Source organism: Callithrix jacchus, chromosome 17 (assembly GCF_049354715.1).
Source record: "Callithrix jacchus isolate 240 chromosome 17, calJac240_pri, whole genome shotgun sequence".
Lineage (NCBI taxonomy): Eukaryota > Metazoa > Chordata > Mammalia > Primates > Cebidae > Callithrix > Callithrix jacchus.
Genome location: NC_133518.1, coordinates 28,694,422 through 28,710,017, shown reverse-complemented (window position 1 = coordinate 28,710,017; position 15,596 = coordinate 28,694,422). Strand labels below are relative to the sequence as shown.

Here is a 15,596-nt window from a genome sequence, read left to right as displayed (position 1 = left end):
TGTTTAATAAATCAATACATTTGATAAAGTGGCAATTAGATAGTTGATTGAGTCATCAATCAGTATCCCACAATACTGTATTATGGTTTTTAATTAAAAATTTTTATTATTAAAGTTTAAAGGATCCAAATTTTACTTTGTAAAAATGTGTTATTGTTTTCTTCCAGTTGACATTTGTGCAATGACATTGGTAGGCAGATACGCTGGCATCACTGTTAGTTTCAGAACAGTTTCTATAGTTTTAAGGGAGGTTACTTTAAGAGTAAATACTTCTTGGGAAGTTGGGAGAGATAGCATGGGGAGAAGTGCCAGATATAGGTGATGGGGAGGAAGGCAGTAAATCACACTGCCATATGTGTACCCATGCAACAATCTTGCATGTTCTTCACATTTATCCCCAAACCTAAATGCAGTAAAAAAAAAAAAATAGTAAATACTTCTTGGGTAATCCAAGAGTTAATTTCAAATTTAGTGCCCTGGCTCAAGTATTTTATGAAGTCATCTCTTACCCTTTGTGAATAGGAAAACGAGCAGAGGCTACTAAGAAATATTTATACCTGAAACAGAGAAAAGAATCATCTCCCTTCTAACTTGGCTAAATTTCATTTTTTCACTGGCCCTGTGCTGTCCAGAAGTCATACAACACTTTATCTGAAGGAAGGAAAAGGATATAGCCACTATACATGTGATAGATAAATATAATACAGATGGATAAAGGCACAGGTGCTGGTTTTAAATAGACCTGAGTTTTGATCCCAGCTTCTCCACAAATTAGCCAGTTACTTAATTTCAATAGTTTTAATTTTTTGTAAATATATAAAATGTGTATAACTATACCTACTAAGAACTGACTTGGGGAGAAGAGGTTAGGTTTAAAGTATTTTTCCTGTTTGTAGGTTTATGACAGAATGTTAAATTCTGTAAAAATCATAAAATGCCAAAATTGAACAGAAACAGAGTTCATTTGGTGTGATGCCATAATTTTACAGATGAGGAAAATAAGATCTGAAAAAGCCATGGGATCAGAGCAGTTTGCAATTAAAGAACAGTGATTTCCTCTGACTTTGTGGAAAATTTATCTCAAAGCCAGAATTATAAAGATTATAAGTTTTTCTATTTTTAGTTTTATTTTATGGAAAGTATTTCAAGAGTAAATCTTTCTTAGAGATTGCATGGAGAAACAATTGCTCTGAAATATCTTTTTCTTTTTTTTAATTGCATTTTAGGTTTTGGGGTACATGTGAAGAACATGCAAGATAGTTTCATAGGTACATACGTGGCAGTGTGATTTGCTGCCTTCCTCCCCTTCACCTATATCTGGCATTTCTCCTGATGCTATCTCCCCCCAACTCCCCACCCCACCGTCCCTCCCCTATTCCCCTCAATACACCCCAGTGTGTAGTGCTCCCCTCCCAGTGTCCATGTGTTCTCATTGTTCAACAGCCGCCTATGAGTGAGAACATGCGGTATTTCATTTTCTGTTCTTGTGTCAGTTTGTTGAGAATGATGTTCTCCAGGTTCATCCATGTCCCTACAAAGGACACGAACTCATAGCTTTTGATGGCTGCATAATATTCCATGGTGTATATATGCCACATTTTCCCTGTCCAGGCTATCATCGATGGGCATTTGGGTTGATTCCAGGTATTTGCTATTGTAAACAGTGCTGCAATGAACATTTGTGTGCATGTGTCCTTGTAGTAGAACGATTTATAGTCCTTTGGATATATACCCAGTAATGGGATTGCTGGGTCAAATGGAATTTCTATTTCTTTTTTTTTTTTTTTTTTGAGTTTCACTCTTGTTACCCAGGCTGGAGTGCAATGGCGCAATCTTGGCTCCCCACAACCTCCGCCTCCTGGGTTCAGGCAATTCTCGTGCCTCAGCCTCCTGAGTAGCTGGGATTACAGGCATGCACCACCATGCCCAGCTAATTTTTTTTGTATTTTTAGTAGAGATGGGGTTTCACCATGTTGACCAGGATGGTCTCGATCTCTTGACCGCATGATACACCTGCCTTGGCCTCCCAAAGTGCTGGGATTACAGGCTTGAGCCACCATGGAATTTCTATTTCTAGGTCCTTGAGGAATTGCCACACTGTCTTCCACAATGGTTGAACTAATTTACACTTTCACCAGCAGTGTAAAAGTGTTCCTATTTCTCCACATCCTCTCCAGCATCTGTTGTCTCCAGATTTTTTAATGATCGCCATTCTAACTGGCGTGAGATGGTATTTCAATGTGGTTTTGATTTGCATTTCTCTAATGACCAGTGATGATGAGCATTTTTTCATATGTTTGTTGGCCTCATGTATGTCTTCTTTTGTAAAGTGTCTGTTCATATCCTTTGCCCACTTTTGAATGGGCTTGTTTGTTTTGTTCTTGTAAATCTGTTTTAGTTCTTTGTAGATTCTGGGTATCAGCCCTTTGTCAGATGGGTAGACTGCAAAAATTTTTTCCCATTCTGTTGGTTCCCGATTCACTCTAATGACTGTTTCTTTTGCCGTGCAGAAGCTTTGGAGTTTGATTAGGTCCCATTTGTCTATTTTGGCTTTTGTTGCCAATGCTTTTGGTGTTTTGGTCATAACGTCCTTGCCAACTCCTATGTCCTGAATGGTTTTGCCTAGATTTTCTTCTAGGGTTTTTATGGTGTTAGGTCTTATGTTTAAGTCTTTAATCCATCTGGAGTTAACTTTAGTGTAAGGTATCAGGAAGGGGTCCAGTTTCTGCTTTCTGTACATGGCTAGCCAGTTTTCCCAACACCATTTATTAAACAGGGAATCCTATCCCCATTGCTTGTTTTTGTCAGGTTTATCCAAGATTGTATGGTTGTAGATATGTTGTGTTGCCTCTGATGCCTCTATTCTGTTCCATTGATCTATATCTCTGTTTTGGAACCAGTACAATGCTGTTTTGATTACTGTAGCCTTGTAGTATAGTTTGAAGTCCAGTAGTGTGATGCCTCCCGCTGTGTTCCTTTTGCTTAGAATTGACTTGGCTATGCAGGCTCTCTTTTGGTTCCATATGAAGTTTAAGGTGGTTTTTTTAAGTTCTTTGAAGAAGGTCATTGGTAGCTTGATGGGGATAGCGTTGAATCTGTAAATTACTTTTGGCAGTATGGCCATTTTCACGATATTGATTCTTCGTAACCATGAGCATGGAATATTTCTCCATCTGTTTGTGTCCTCTTCTTATTTCATTGAGCAGTGGTTTGTAGTTATCCTTGAAGAGGTCCTTTGTGTTTCTTGTTAGTTGTATTCCTAGGTATTTTATTCTTTTTGTAGCAATTGTGAATGGCAGTTCGTTCTTGATTTGGCTCTCTTTTTTAAGTCTGTTATTGGTTTATAGGAATGCTTGTGATTTTTGCACATTAATTTTGTATCCTGAGACTTTGTGGTAGTTGCTTATCAGTTTCAGGAGTTTTTGGGCTGAGATGATGGGGTCTTCTAGATATACTGTCATGTCATCTGCAAATAGAGACAATTTGGCTTCCTCCTTTCCTATTTGAATACCCTTTATTTCTTTTTCTTGCCTGATTGCTGTGGCTAGAACTTCCAGTACTATATTGAATAGGAGTGGTAAGAGAGGGCATCCTTGTCTGGTTCCAGATTTCAAAGGGAATGCTTCCAGTTTTTGCCCATTCAGTATGGTATTGGCTGTTGGTCTGTTGTAAATAGCTTTTATTATTTTGAGATATGTTCCGTCAACACCGAGTTTATTGAGGGTTTTTCGCATAAAGGGCTGTTGAATTTTGTCAAAGGTCTCTGCATCAATTGAGATAATCTTGTGGTTTTTGTTTTTGGTTCTGTTTATGTGGTGAATTATGTCTATAGACTTGCATATGTTGAACCAGCCTTGCATCCCTGGGATGAATGCTACTTGATCATGGTGGATAAGCTTTTTGATGTGCTGTTGCAATCGGCTTGCCAGTATTTCATTGAAGATTTTTGTGTCTATGTTACTCATGGATATTGGCCTGAAGTTTTCTTTTCTTGTTGAGTGTCTGCCAGGTTTTGGTATCAGGATGATGTTGGCCTCACAAAATGATTTGGGAATGATTCCCTCTTTTTGGATTATTTGGAATAGTTTCAGAAGGAATGGTAACAGTTCCTCTTTGTGTGTCTGGTAGAATTTGGCTGTGAACCCATCTGGACCTGGGCTTTTTTTATGTGGTAGGCTCTTATTTGCTGCCTCAACTTCAGATCTTGTTATTGGTCTGTTCATGGTTTCGACTTCTTCCTGGTTTAGGCTTGGGAGGACACAAGTGTCCAGGAATTTATCCATTTCTTCCAGGTTTACTAGTTTATGTGCACAGAGTTGTTTGTAATATTCTCTGATGATGGTTTGAATTTCTGTGGGATCTCTGGTGATTTCCCCTTTGTTGTTTTTTATTGAATCTATTTGGTTATTCTCTCTTTTCTTTTTTATTAATCTGGCTAGTGGTCTGTCTATTTTGTTGATCTTTTTGAAAAACCAGCTCTTGTATTTATTGATTTTTTGAAGGGTTTTTCATGTCTCTAGCTCCCTCAGTTCTGCTCTGATCTTAGTTATTTCTTGTCTTCTGCTAGGTATTGAGTTTTTTTGATCTTGCTCCTCTAGCTCTTTCAATTTTGACGATAGGGTATCAATTTTGGATCTCTCCTTTCTTCTCATGTGGGCACTTATTGCTATATATTTTCCTCTAAAGACTGCTTCAAATGTGTCCCAGAGATTCTGGTATGTTGTGTCTTCGTTCTCGTTGGTTTCACAGAACTTCTTTATTTCTGCCTTCATTTCATTGTTTATCCAGTCAACATTCAAGAGCCAGTTGTTCAGTTTCCACGAAGCTTTGCGGTTCTGAGTTAGTTTCTGAATTCTGAGTTCTAACTTGATTGCACTGTGGTCTGAGATACCATTTGTTATGATTTCCATTCTTTTGCATTTGCTGAGTAGTGATTTACTTCCAAGTATGTAGTAAATTTTAGAGTAGGTGTGATGTGGTGCTGAGAAGAATGTGTATTCTGTGGATCTGGGGTGAAGAGTTCTGTAAATATCTATCAGGATTGCTTGTCCCAGGTCTGAGTTCAAGTCCTGGATATCCTTTGTTAATTTTCTGTCTGGTTGATCTGTCTAATATTGACAGTGGAGCATTAAAGTCTTCCACTATTATTGTGTGGGAGTCTAAGTCTCTTTGTAGGTCATTGGGAACTTGCCTTATGTATCTGGGTACTCCTGTTTTGGTTCCATATATATTTAGGATCGTTAGCCCTTCATGTTGTATCGATCCTTTTACCATTGTGTAATGTCCTTCTTTGCTTCTTTTGATCTTCGTTGCTTTAAAATCTATTTTATCAGAGATGAGAATTGCAACTCCTGCTTTTTTTTTGCTCTCCATTTACTTGGTAAATCTTTCTCTATCCCTTTATTTTGAGCCTTTGTGTATCCTTGCATGTGAGATGGGTTTTCTGGATACAGCACACCAATTGGTTTTGTCTTTTTATCCAGTTTGCCAGTCTGTGTCGTTTGTTTGATGCATTTAGCCCATTTACATTTAGGGTTAATATTGTTATGTGTGAATTTGCTACTACCATTTTGATGCTAGCTGGGTGTTTTGCCCATTATTTGATGCAGATTCTTCATTTTGCTGATGCTCTTTACCATTTCGTATGGTTTTGGAGTGGCTGGTACTGGTTGTTCCTTTCTATGTGTAGTGCCTCTTTCAGGAGCTCTTGTAAAGCAGGCCTGGTGGTGACAAAATCTCTGAGTACTCGCTTGTTCGCAAAGGATTTTATTTTTCCTTCACTTCTGAAGCTCAGTTTGGCTGGATATGAAATTCTGGGTTGAAAGTTCTTTTCTTTAAGGATGTTGAATATTGGCCCCCACTCTCTTCTGGCTTGTAGTGTTTCTGCTGAGAGATCTGCTGTGAGTCTGATGGTCTTCCCTTTGTGGGTGACCCGACCTTTCTCTCTGACTGCCGTTAGCATTTTCTCCTCCATTTCAACCCTGGTGAATCTGACGATTATTTGCCTTGGGGTTGCTCTTCTTGAGGAATATCTTTGTGGTGTTCTCTGTATTTCCTGAACTTGAATATTGGCCTGCTTTGCTAGGTTGGGGAAGGTTTCCTGGACAATACCCTGAAGAGTGTTTTCCAGCTTGGATTTATTCTCTTCGTCACAACATTCAGGTACACTTATCAAACATAGATTAGGTATCTTCACATAATCCCACGTTTCTTGGAGACTTTGTTTATTCCTTTTTGTGCTTTGTTCTCTAATCTTGCCTTCTCATTTTATTTCATTGAGTGGATCTTCAACTTCTGATATCCTTTCTTCTTCTTGGTCAATTTGACTGTTGAAACTTGTGTATGCTTCGCAAAGTTCTCATGTTGTGTTTTTCAGCTCCATCAATTCACTCATATTCCTCTCTAAGTTGTCCATTCTTGTTATCATTCCATCAAATCTTTTTTCAAGGTTCTTAATTTCTTTGCATTGAGTTAGAACATATTCTTTTAGCTCACAGAAGTTTCTCATTACCCACCTTCTGAAGTCTGATTCTGTCATTTCATTACACTCATTCTCCTTCTAGCTTTGTTCCCTTGCTGGTGAGGAGTTGTGATTTTTTGTAGGAGCAGAGGTGTTCTGGTTTTTGATGTCTTTCTCCTTTTTATGCTGGTTTCTTCCATATTTGTGGATTTATTCACCTGTCGTCTGTGTAGTTGCTGATTTTTAGATTGGGTCTCTGAGTTGACGTCCAGATTGTTGATGATGAAGTTGTTTCTGTTTCTTAGTTTTCCTTCTAACAGTCTGGTCCCTCTGCTGTAGGACTGCTGAGGTCCACTCCAGGCCCTGCTTGCCTGGAGATCACCTGCAGCAGCTGCAGAACAGTAAGGGTTGCTACCAGTTTCTTCTTCTGCTATCTTTGTTCCAGAATGATGCCCGCCAAATTTCAGTCTGATCAGTCCCTTGTGAGGTGACTCTTTGGATATGTGGGGGTCAGGCAGCTGCTTGAGGAGACAGTCTGTTCTTTATAGGAGCTCAAGTGCTGAGCTGTGAGCTCCATTTTTCATTCAGAGTTGCTAGGCAGGTACGTTTAAGTTTGCTGCAGCAGAACTCATAAATCCCCCTTTTTTTTCCCCAGGTGCTCTGTCCTGGGGTATTAGGGCTTTATTTATCAGTATCCGTTGTGCTGCTTCCTTTTTTTTCAGAGCTGCCCTGCCCAGCAAGGAGGCAGCCTAGTCACTGTCTGCCTGCAGAGGCTTTGCTGAGCTGCTGTGGGCTCCGCTCTGCTGCCATGTGAACTTTCCTGCAGTCCTGTTTGTATGGGTGTGGTTAGAAATGCCTGGGCAATCTTGGCCCACCTCTGTACTCATGCACTCTCTCTGTTGTGGCGGGTTGCCTCGGCAACGGAAGGCTGCCTTAGCTATGGTGGACTACCTCTGTAGGGGTGGATTGCCTCGTTAATGGTGGACGCCCCTCCCCCACAGAGCTGGGCCATCCTGAGTTCACCTGTGCTTGTGGTAAAACTCTCAATCCTGAGCGTTTCCAATTGCTGTTTTTTTTTTTTTTTTTTTAAAGTTGAATGGTTGACTCTCCCAAGTGTTCCAGTCGCCTGCTGACAGGGCGCCGGGATCTGTGTGATTTTTTTGTGCAGTGACCCACTGCACAAGCTGAAACAATGGTGCTGCCTGGGAATCTCCTGGCCTGGCTTCCTGTTTAATCAGATGAATGGGTGAATCTGCCTTCTCAGAGCTCCAGTTGCCAGCTTAAACAGGCACCAGACCAGTGTATTTTGTAGGGAGAACCGCCACTCCAGGGTGCCAGCCGAAATAGCCGCACTGGCTGCAACAGCCATGCTGGCAACCCGTGGGGCTCCTCCACCTGGGAATCTCCTGGTCTATGGGCAATAAAGATCCGTCTGGAAATGCGGTGTCCACTCATTCTCTGCACTTTCACTGGGAGCTGCAATCCTGAGCTGCTCCTAAAGGGCCATCTTGGATCTTTCTCCAAAAGATCTTTTTCTAATCCCAAGATTTTGTGTCAGACTCAATATGCCAGTTTTAAATTTTTTAATATAAATGTGGGCAATATCATAATTACTGCTTCAAGGCATAGTATGCTATATATTTACTTCATTCACCCAGCATGGTTACAATATCTTCAGTTGAACTTTATTTTTCAGGACCAAAAAAAAAATAGTAAGTATATGTTCTGTTTCTAGATGTTGCCTGAAGACAAAGTTTGTAAGTACTGTGGAGTCAGCTATCTAATTATTCATGAATTTAAGGCCATGGAAGAAAAAGTGAAAGCAATGGAAAAAGAAATGAAATTTTATCAAGGAAGTGTAGAACGTGAAAAGGGACTTCAAGAAAAAATTAAATCTCTTAGCCAAGATCTTGAACAGTACAAAATTGACAACAAATCCAAAACAGAAAGGTTAGAGTATGTTTTTTTTATCATTTATTTAGTTGAAAGAAAACTATAAGAAATAAGTAGACTTTGAATGTTATTCTAAAATTTCTTTACATCAGGTATAATTTATACGTTAATATATTTGATCCTTAATTATGTTAATAATTACTAAATATAATTCTTATAGTTTGATTTCTTTAGAGGCATGTATTTACTGTCTGAAAAACTAGAAACCAATTAATTTAGTAACCATAATTTGAAATGTTCAAGTTTTTTTACCAGGTATATATCTTACATTTTATTGTTATGAAAATTTATCTACCAAAAATCAGATGAATTCTAGTAGTTTTTCATAAATTTATTTTTAAATGGCTTTGAATTTTTAGATTTATAGGGTAAGGCTTTCATGTTTTGAAAAAGATGCCAAGACATTAAAATTAGTATGTGATTTTAAATTAATGGAATTGGAAAAAAAAGTAAAGAATAGGCATCTAATATTTTAGAATCTAATCAGTAATCTAGTCTTCCTGAACACACTTCAGTGAGCCTACACAGACATTTATACAGAAGAGTTTTTGTTGGTGTTTTATATTGTTTCCTGTGAATGAAAAATTTCTTGATTTAAAGTATTGACACTTGATGTTCAGACACTTTGAGTTAATGAATTTAATGAATTACATGTATATGTAAGGTGGAAACTTGCTTAAATCTCTTCAGATTAAATACTTTTATGAAATTTTACTATAAAATGTTATATAAAAGTATATAATTACATTAAATGCCAGTTGAGCCAGATATTTCTTAGTCTTTTACCAAAAAAATTATGTTGTTATAGTTTCTCTAATTTCTAATCTGAATAATATTTTATGATATTTTCATGGAAGAACTTAAACATTTGAAGTATTATTTAAAATTTCTAATTTGGATGGTGTTTGCCCGTTAGGGAGTCTTTTGTTCGTTATATTCACACTTTACTTTCTTTAATAAAATTTTAATAAAATGTTGCATTATACATGCAATACATAAACATGTGAAGTAAAAGAACTACAGAGAATAAGAAGACAAGAAAGTCTTTGTCTGCTGATTGTACTAGTACTGGTACCTTGCTAATTGTGCTGACTGTATTCTTACTGGCGGTAAAAAATCACTGTTTTTTTATTTTTATTTTTGAAAAGGAATCTCGCTCCATACTCAGGCTGGGGTACAGTGGCATGATCTCAGCTCACTATAACCTCCACCTTCCAGGTTCAAGGGATTCTCTCTCCTGCCTCAGCCTCCCAGGTAGCTGGGATTACAGGTGCACATCACCACGCCTGGCCAATTTTTTTGTATTTTTAGTAGATACAGGGTTTCACCATGTTGTTGGCCAGGCTGGTCTTGAACTCCTGACCTCAGGTGATTCGCCCCCAAACCTCAGTTGATCCACCCACCTTGGCCTCCCAATGTGCTGGGATTTCAGGCCTGAGCCACTGTGGCTGGCCAAAAATCACCTTTAATGATTTGGTATATGTCTTGCTAGATCCTTCATTGAACCTTTACCTTTATTACAAATGTATTTTCTTTGTCTTTTTTTTTTTTTTCCTTTTGGTGCAGGGTCTTGCTCTGTTGCTCAAACTGGAGTGAAATGGCACTATCATGGCTCACTGCAGCCTTGACCTTCCAGGCTCAAGAGGTCTTCTCACCTCAGCCTCCCAAGTAGCTGGGACCACAGGTGAACACCACTATGCCTGGCTAATTTTTAAATTTTTTTTTCTGTGAAGATGGGGTTTTGCTATGATACCCATGCTGGTCTAAATTCTTGGGCTTAAGTAATCTGCCTGACTTGGCCTCCCAAAGTGCTGGGATTACAGGCATGAGCCACTTCACCCAGCCTTATTTTCTTAATATGTGTAGTTTATATCTTTATCTTTTAATAGACTAGTTTTAATATAATCAGTATATCAAACACATTGTTGTGTGACTGACATTTGCCACTTAACTATATATATTGGAAATTGTTCCATGTTAATGTATATAGATCTACCTAGTTCTTAATTACAGAACATTTATTCTTATGAAGAATATGCTATAATTTACTTAATCATTTTTCTTTTGAACATTTATGTTATTTCCAATTTTTGTTATTACATGTAGTATTTGTATTCATGTTCTTGTGAACATATATTGTTCCATAGGATAAATTTCTAGAAGTGAAACTCCTGAAAGAAAGCAAACGCCACTTTAAAATTTTGATGGTTATCACATAAACAGAACCAAAGACAAAAACCACGATTATCTCAATAGATGCATAGAAGGCCTTCAACAAAATTCAACAGCCCTTTATGCTAAAAACTCTGAATAAACTAGGTATTGATGGAATGTATCTCAAAATAATAAAAGCTGTTTATTTCAAACCCATAACCAATATCATGCTGAAAGGGCAAAAATTGGAAGCATTCCCTTTGAAAATTGGCACGGCTGGGCACGGTAGCTCACACCTGTAATCCCAGCACTTTGGGAGGCCGAGGTAGGTGGATCACGAGGTCAAGAGATCAAGACCATCCTGGTCAACATGGTGAAACCCCATCTCTACTAGAAATACAAAAAAATTAGCTGGGCATGGTGGCGTGTGCCTGTAATCCCAGCTACTCAGGAGGCTGAGGCAGGAGAATTGCCTGAACCCAGGAGGCGGAGGTTGTGGTGAGCCGAGATGGTGCCATTGCACTCCAGCCTGGGTAACAAGAGCGAAACTCCATCTCAATAAAAAAAAATAAAATAAAAAAAAACTGGCATAAGACCCAAGGATGCCCTCTTTCACCACTCCTATTGAACATAGTATTGGAAGTTCTGGCCAGGGCAATCAGGCAAGAAAAAGAAATAAAGTGTATTCAATTAGGAAAGGAGGAAGTCAAATTGTCTCTATTTGCAGATGATATGATTATATATTTAGAAGACCTCTTTGTTTTAGCCCAAAATCTCCTTAAGCTGATAAGCAACTTCAGCAAAGTCTCAGGATAGAAAATCAATGTGCAAAAGTCACAAGCATTCCTGTACACCAATAACAGACAAACAGAGAGCCAAATCATGAGTGAACTCCCATTCACAATTGTTACAAAGAGAATAAAATACCTAGGAATACAACTAACATGGGATGCGAAGGACCTCTTCAAGGAGAACTACAAACCACTGCTTAAGGAAATAAGAGAGGACACAAACAGATGGAAAAACGTTCCATGCTCATGGTTAGGAAGAGTCAATATAGTGAAATGGTCATACTACCCAAAGTAATTTATAGATTCAATGCTATCCTCATCAAACTATGATTGACTTTCTTCACAGAATTGGAAAGAACCACCTTAAATTTCATATGGAATCAAAAAAAAAGGCTGCATAGCCAAGATAGTCCTAAGCAAAAACAAACAAACAAAAAAACAAAGCTGGAGGCATCATGCCACCTGACTTCAAACTATGTTACAAGGCTACAGTAATCAAAACAGCATGGAACTGGTACCAAAACAGAGATATAGACTAATGGAACAGAACAGAGGTCTCAGAAATAATGCTACACATCTACAACCATCTGATCTTTGACAAACCTGACAAAAACAAGCAATTGGGAAAGGATTCTCTATTTAATTAATGGTATTGGGAGAACCGGCTAGCCATATCCAGAAAGCTGAAACTGGATCCCTTCCTTACACCATATACAAAAATTAACTCCAGATGGATTAAAGATTTACACATAAGGCCTAACACCATAAAAACTCTAGAAGAAAACCTGGGCAATACCATTCAGGACATAGGCAAGGGCAAAGACTTTATGACTAAAACACCAAAAACAATGGCAACAAAAGCCAAAATAGACCTCAGTGAACTGGCAGCCAACAGAATGGGAAAAACATTTTGTAATCTATCCATCTGACAAAGGGCTAATATCCAGAATCTCAAAGGAGTTAAACAAATTTACAAGAAAAAACCCCATCAAAAAGTGGGCAAAGGATATGAACAGACACTTCTCAAAAGAAGACATTTATGTAGCCCACAAACATATGAAAAAAAATCTCATCATCACTGGTCATTAGAGAAATGCAAATCAAAACCACTTTGAGATATCATCTCACACCAGTTAGAATGGCAGTCATTAAAAAATCAGGAGACAACAGATGCTGGAGAGGATGTGGAGAAGTAGAAATGCTTTTACACCATTGGTGGGAGTGTAAGTTAGTTCAACCATTGTGGAAGACAGTGTGGCAAGTCTTCAAGGATCTAAAAATAGAAATATCATTTGACCCGGCAATCCCATTTCTGGGTATATACCTAAAGAATTATAAATAATTCTATTATAAAGACACATGCACACATATATTTATTGTGGCACTGTTCACAATAGCAAATACTTGGAACCAACTCAAATGCCCCTCAATGATAGACTGGATAAAGAAAATGTGGCACATATACACCACATAATGCTATGCAGCCACAAAATAAGATGAGTTTATGTCCTTTGCAGGGATGTGGATAAAGCTGGAAACCAGCATTCTCAGCAAACTGACAGGAGACTAGACAACCAAACACTGCATGTTTTCACTCATAAGTGGATGTTGAACAATGAGAACACATGGACACAGGCAGGGGAACATCACACAGCGGGGCTTGTTGAGGGGTGGGGGGCCAGGGAGGGATAGCTGGGGGTGGGGGAATAGGAGAGGGATAGCATTAGGAGAAATACCTAATGTAGATGACGGAGTGATGGATGCAGCAAACCACCATGGCACGTGTACACCTGTGTAACAAACCTGCATGATCTGCACATGTACCCCAGAACTTAAAGTATAATAATAAAAAAATAAAAATAAATTTTGATGGGTATTATACAAGTAGTCCTTTGAGAAGATGGCATTAACTTACATTTGGCCAATAGTTGATGAAGTGACCACTTTCCTACATTTTGTTAATATATCTCTTGAGTGAAAAATGTTACTTCATGGTTATTTAATTAGCCTATCTTTTTTTGCCAATGAAGCTGAACAGTGCTTTTCATATTTATTAGTAATTTACATTGATTACCTACATAAATATATTGCCTATATTGTTGGGTTATTTACTTATTTTTATTTATTTATAGAAGCTTTTAATACAATATTGGCATTATACTTTTTATATGTTAATATTTTCTCATTGTTGCTTGTCTTTTCACTTTGTTTATTGTATTTTTTTGTTTTGCATTATCTTTTTAAAAAATTTTAATTATATCCTGTGCCAGATTCTGGTTGGTTTGAGTTCTGTGTAAAGTTCTTTTAATTGCAACCAACAGAAACTAACTCTGACACAGCCTGAACACAAAAGAAAACTTGATAGCTCATTGAAAGAAAGGAAAAAACTCAAGAACCTTGGCTTTGGAAAAGGACTAGAAACAGCTCATTCAGGGATATGGGAAGTCTGGGGTAAATTCCCTCAACTTTTTCTTCATTGCATCATTCCCTTCAAGATTAAAATGCCAGAAGACAGAGTCTCACTGGTTTTATTTCTTTTATGTGACCACCTTCCAATTCCACCCCCTTAGCCCGATGAAGGGGGAACCTTGATTGATAGTTCTATGAAGACTTCATACAATGAAAGCAAAGACATTCACTAAAAAGAAGTTAGAGTATTGTTATCAGAAAAATGGGGAACAGACTCAGGCAAGTAAAAACAACAACATATATTTAAAACTTACAGTATTGTATTAACTTTTTAATCTATTTAGTATTAATTTTGTATATAATTTGAGGTAGATTTCCAATTTCATGTTTGTTGTTTCTCGGATGTCTGGTTTATTGGCCCAGTATCACTTATTAAATTCTTCATCCTCTCTCCCTTGACTTGAAATGCCACTTACTAATTTTTCTTCTAGCGTATTTCTGGATGTCCTGTTTTGTGTTATTGATTTATTGTCTATAAATGGGTCAGGGCCAAACTTTTAATTATTTTAGCTTTATAATATGTTTTGACATTTTGTAAGACAAGTGTTTGGTTTGCCTTTAAGTTACCCTGGCAACATAAAGTTACCTTTAAGTTAGTATATTTTCTTTTCTGGATGAATCAGCTTGTCAGATTCCATAGAACATGCTGTGTTATGATTTAGACTGCGATTGTATTTACTTTCTAGAGCAGATTATCTTGATAATTGACATCTTTATAATCTTGAGTCTTCTTATCTTGGAACGTGGATTCCTCATTTATTTGGATGTTCTTTAAATCCTTCAATACAATTTTGTAATTTTTAGATATATTCTGTATAGTTTAATCCTTGGAAATATTTTTGTTGCTATTGGGAAGGGTATCTTTATTATATTTTTTGAATTTCTTTATTAGTTTGGATTCTTTTAATTTTTTTGAATATATGTTATATATATTTATAACACACACATACTTATAAAATAATCACATCACATGCAGACGATATCTGTTATCTTTTTATTTCCAATAGTTACACCTTTTTCCTCCTTTTTCTTGTCTTATTAAATTGGATTGGACCTAGAGAACAGTGTTGAATAATAAACTTGTAGAATGCATCTTTGTATTTATTTCTAAAGCAATGCAATCCTGTCTAGTATGTTTCTGTGTTAAAAAGGACATCTGCTATAGGTTTCTTAAAGATATCTTTTTATCAATTTAAGGATTTCCTTCTTTTATTTCTAGTTCTTTAAGTTTATTTAAAATCAGATGACTATTGAATTTTAATGCTTCTCTATCTTCTTTTGGGACAATCATATGTTTTTTTCCTTTAATCTATTAATAAAGTAAATCATACTAATGGATTTTCTAATATGAAGCTAAACTGACATTTTTTATATAAAGCCATTTTGATCATGTTATATATTTCAGGGTTCCCAAAGTCTCATGTATTTGCTTGCCTTCATGATTCTTGCCACTGCTATAAGTACTCTCTACTATTTTTCTGTGAATACTCGCTTAAAAATATGTATGTCTGTGCATATAGTAAGTGGAAAAACATTTATCACCTGCTATAAATAGAAGATTAAAAATAAATACATAACTATAGGTTGAGTATCTTTTGTCCAAAATGCTTTGGATAAAAGCACGTTGGTCCAGAAGTGTTTCAGATTTTGGATTATTTTGGATTTTCGAATATTTTCAGAATACATACCAGTTGAGCATTTAATCTGAAAATCCAAAATCAGAAATGCACTAATGAGTATTTCCTTGGAAAATCATGGATTTTGGAGTA

The 15,596-nt window shown here is 37.1% G+C and overlaps 1 protein-coding gene across 43 annotated transcripts in view; it reads left to right on the top strand.

The window, feature by feature from the left end:
* The window catches only part of LEKR1 (leucine, glutamate and lysine rich 1), a 242,941-nt gene that overhangs the window by 24,754 nt on the left and 202,591 nt on the right, over positions 1 to 15,596 (top strand). For 37 of the 43 annotated variants that reach the window (XR_013528479.1, XR_013528495.1, XR_013528494.1 and 34 more), the window contains one exon: positions 8,196 to 8,410. The exons of the other annotated variants lie outside the window; for them this stretch is intronic. Coding sequence is in view for 16 of the 37 variants with exons in the window: in XM_078353965.1 (XP_078210091.1) it covers positions 8,196 to 8,410 (215 nt within the window). In the remaining 21 variants the exon portion in view is untranslated. The remainder of the gene's footprint in view (positions 1 to 8,195; positions 8,411 to 15,596) is intronic. 43 annotated transcript variants of the gene reach the window in all.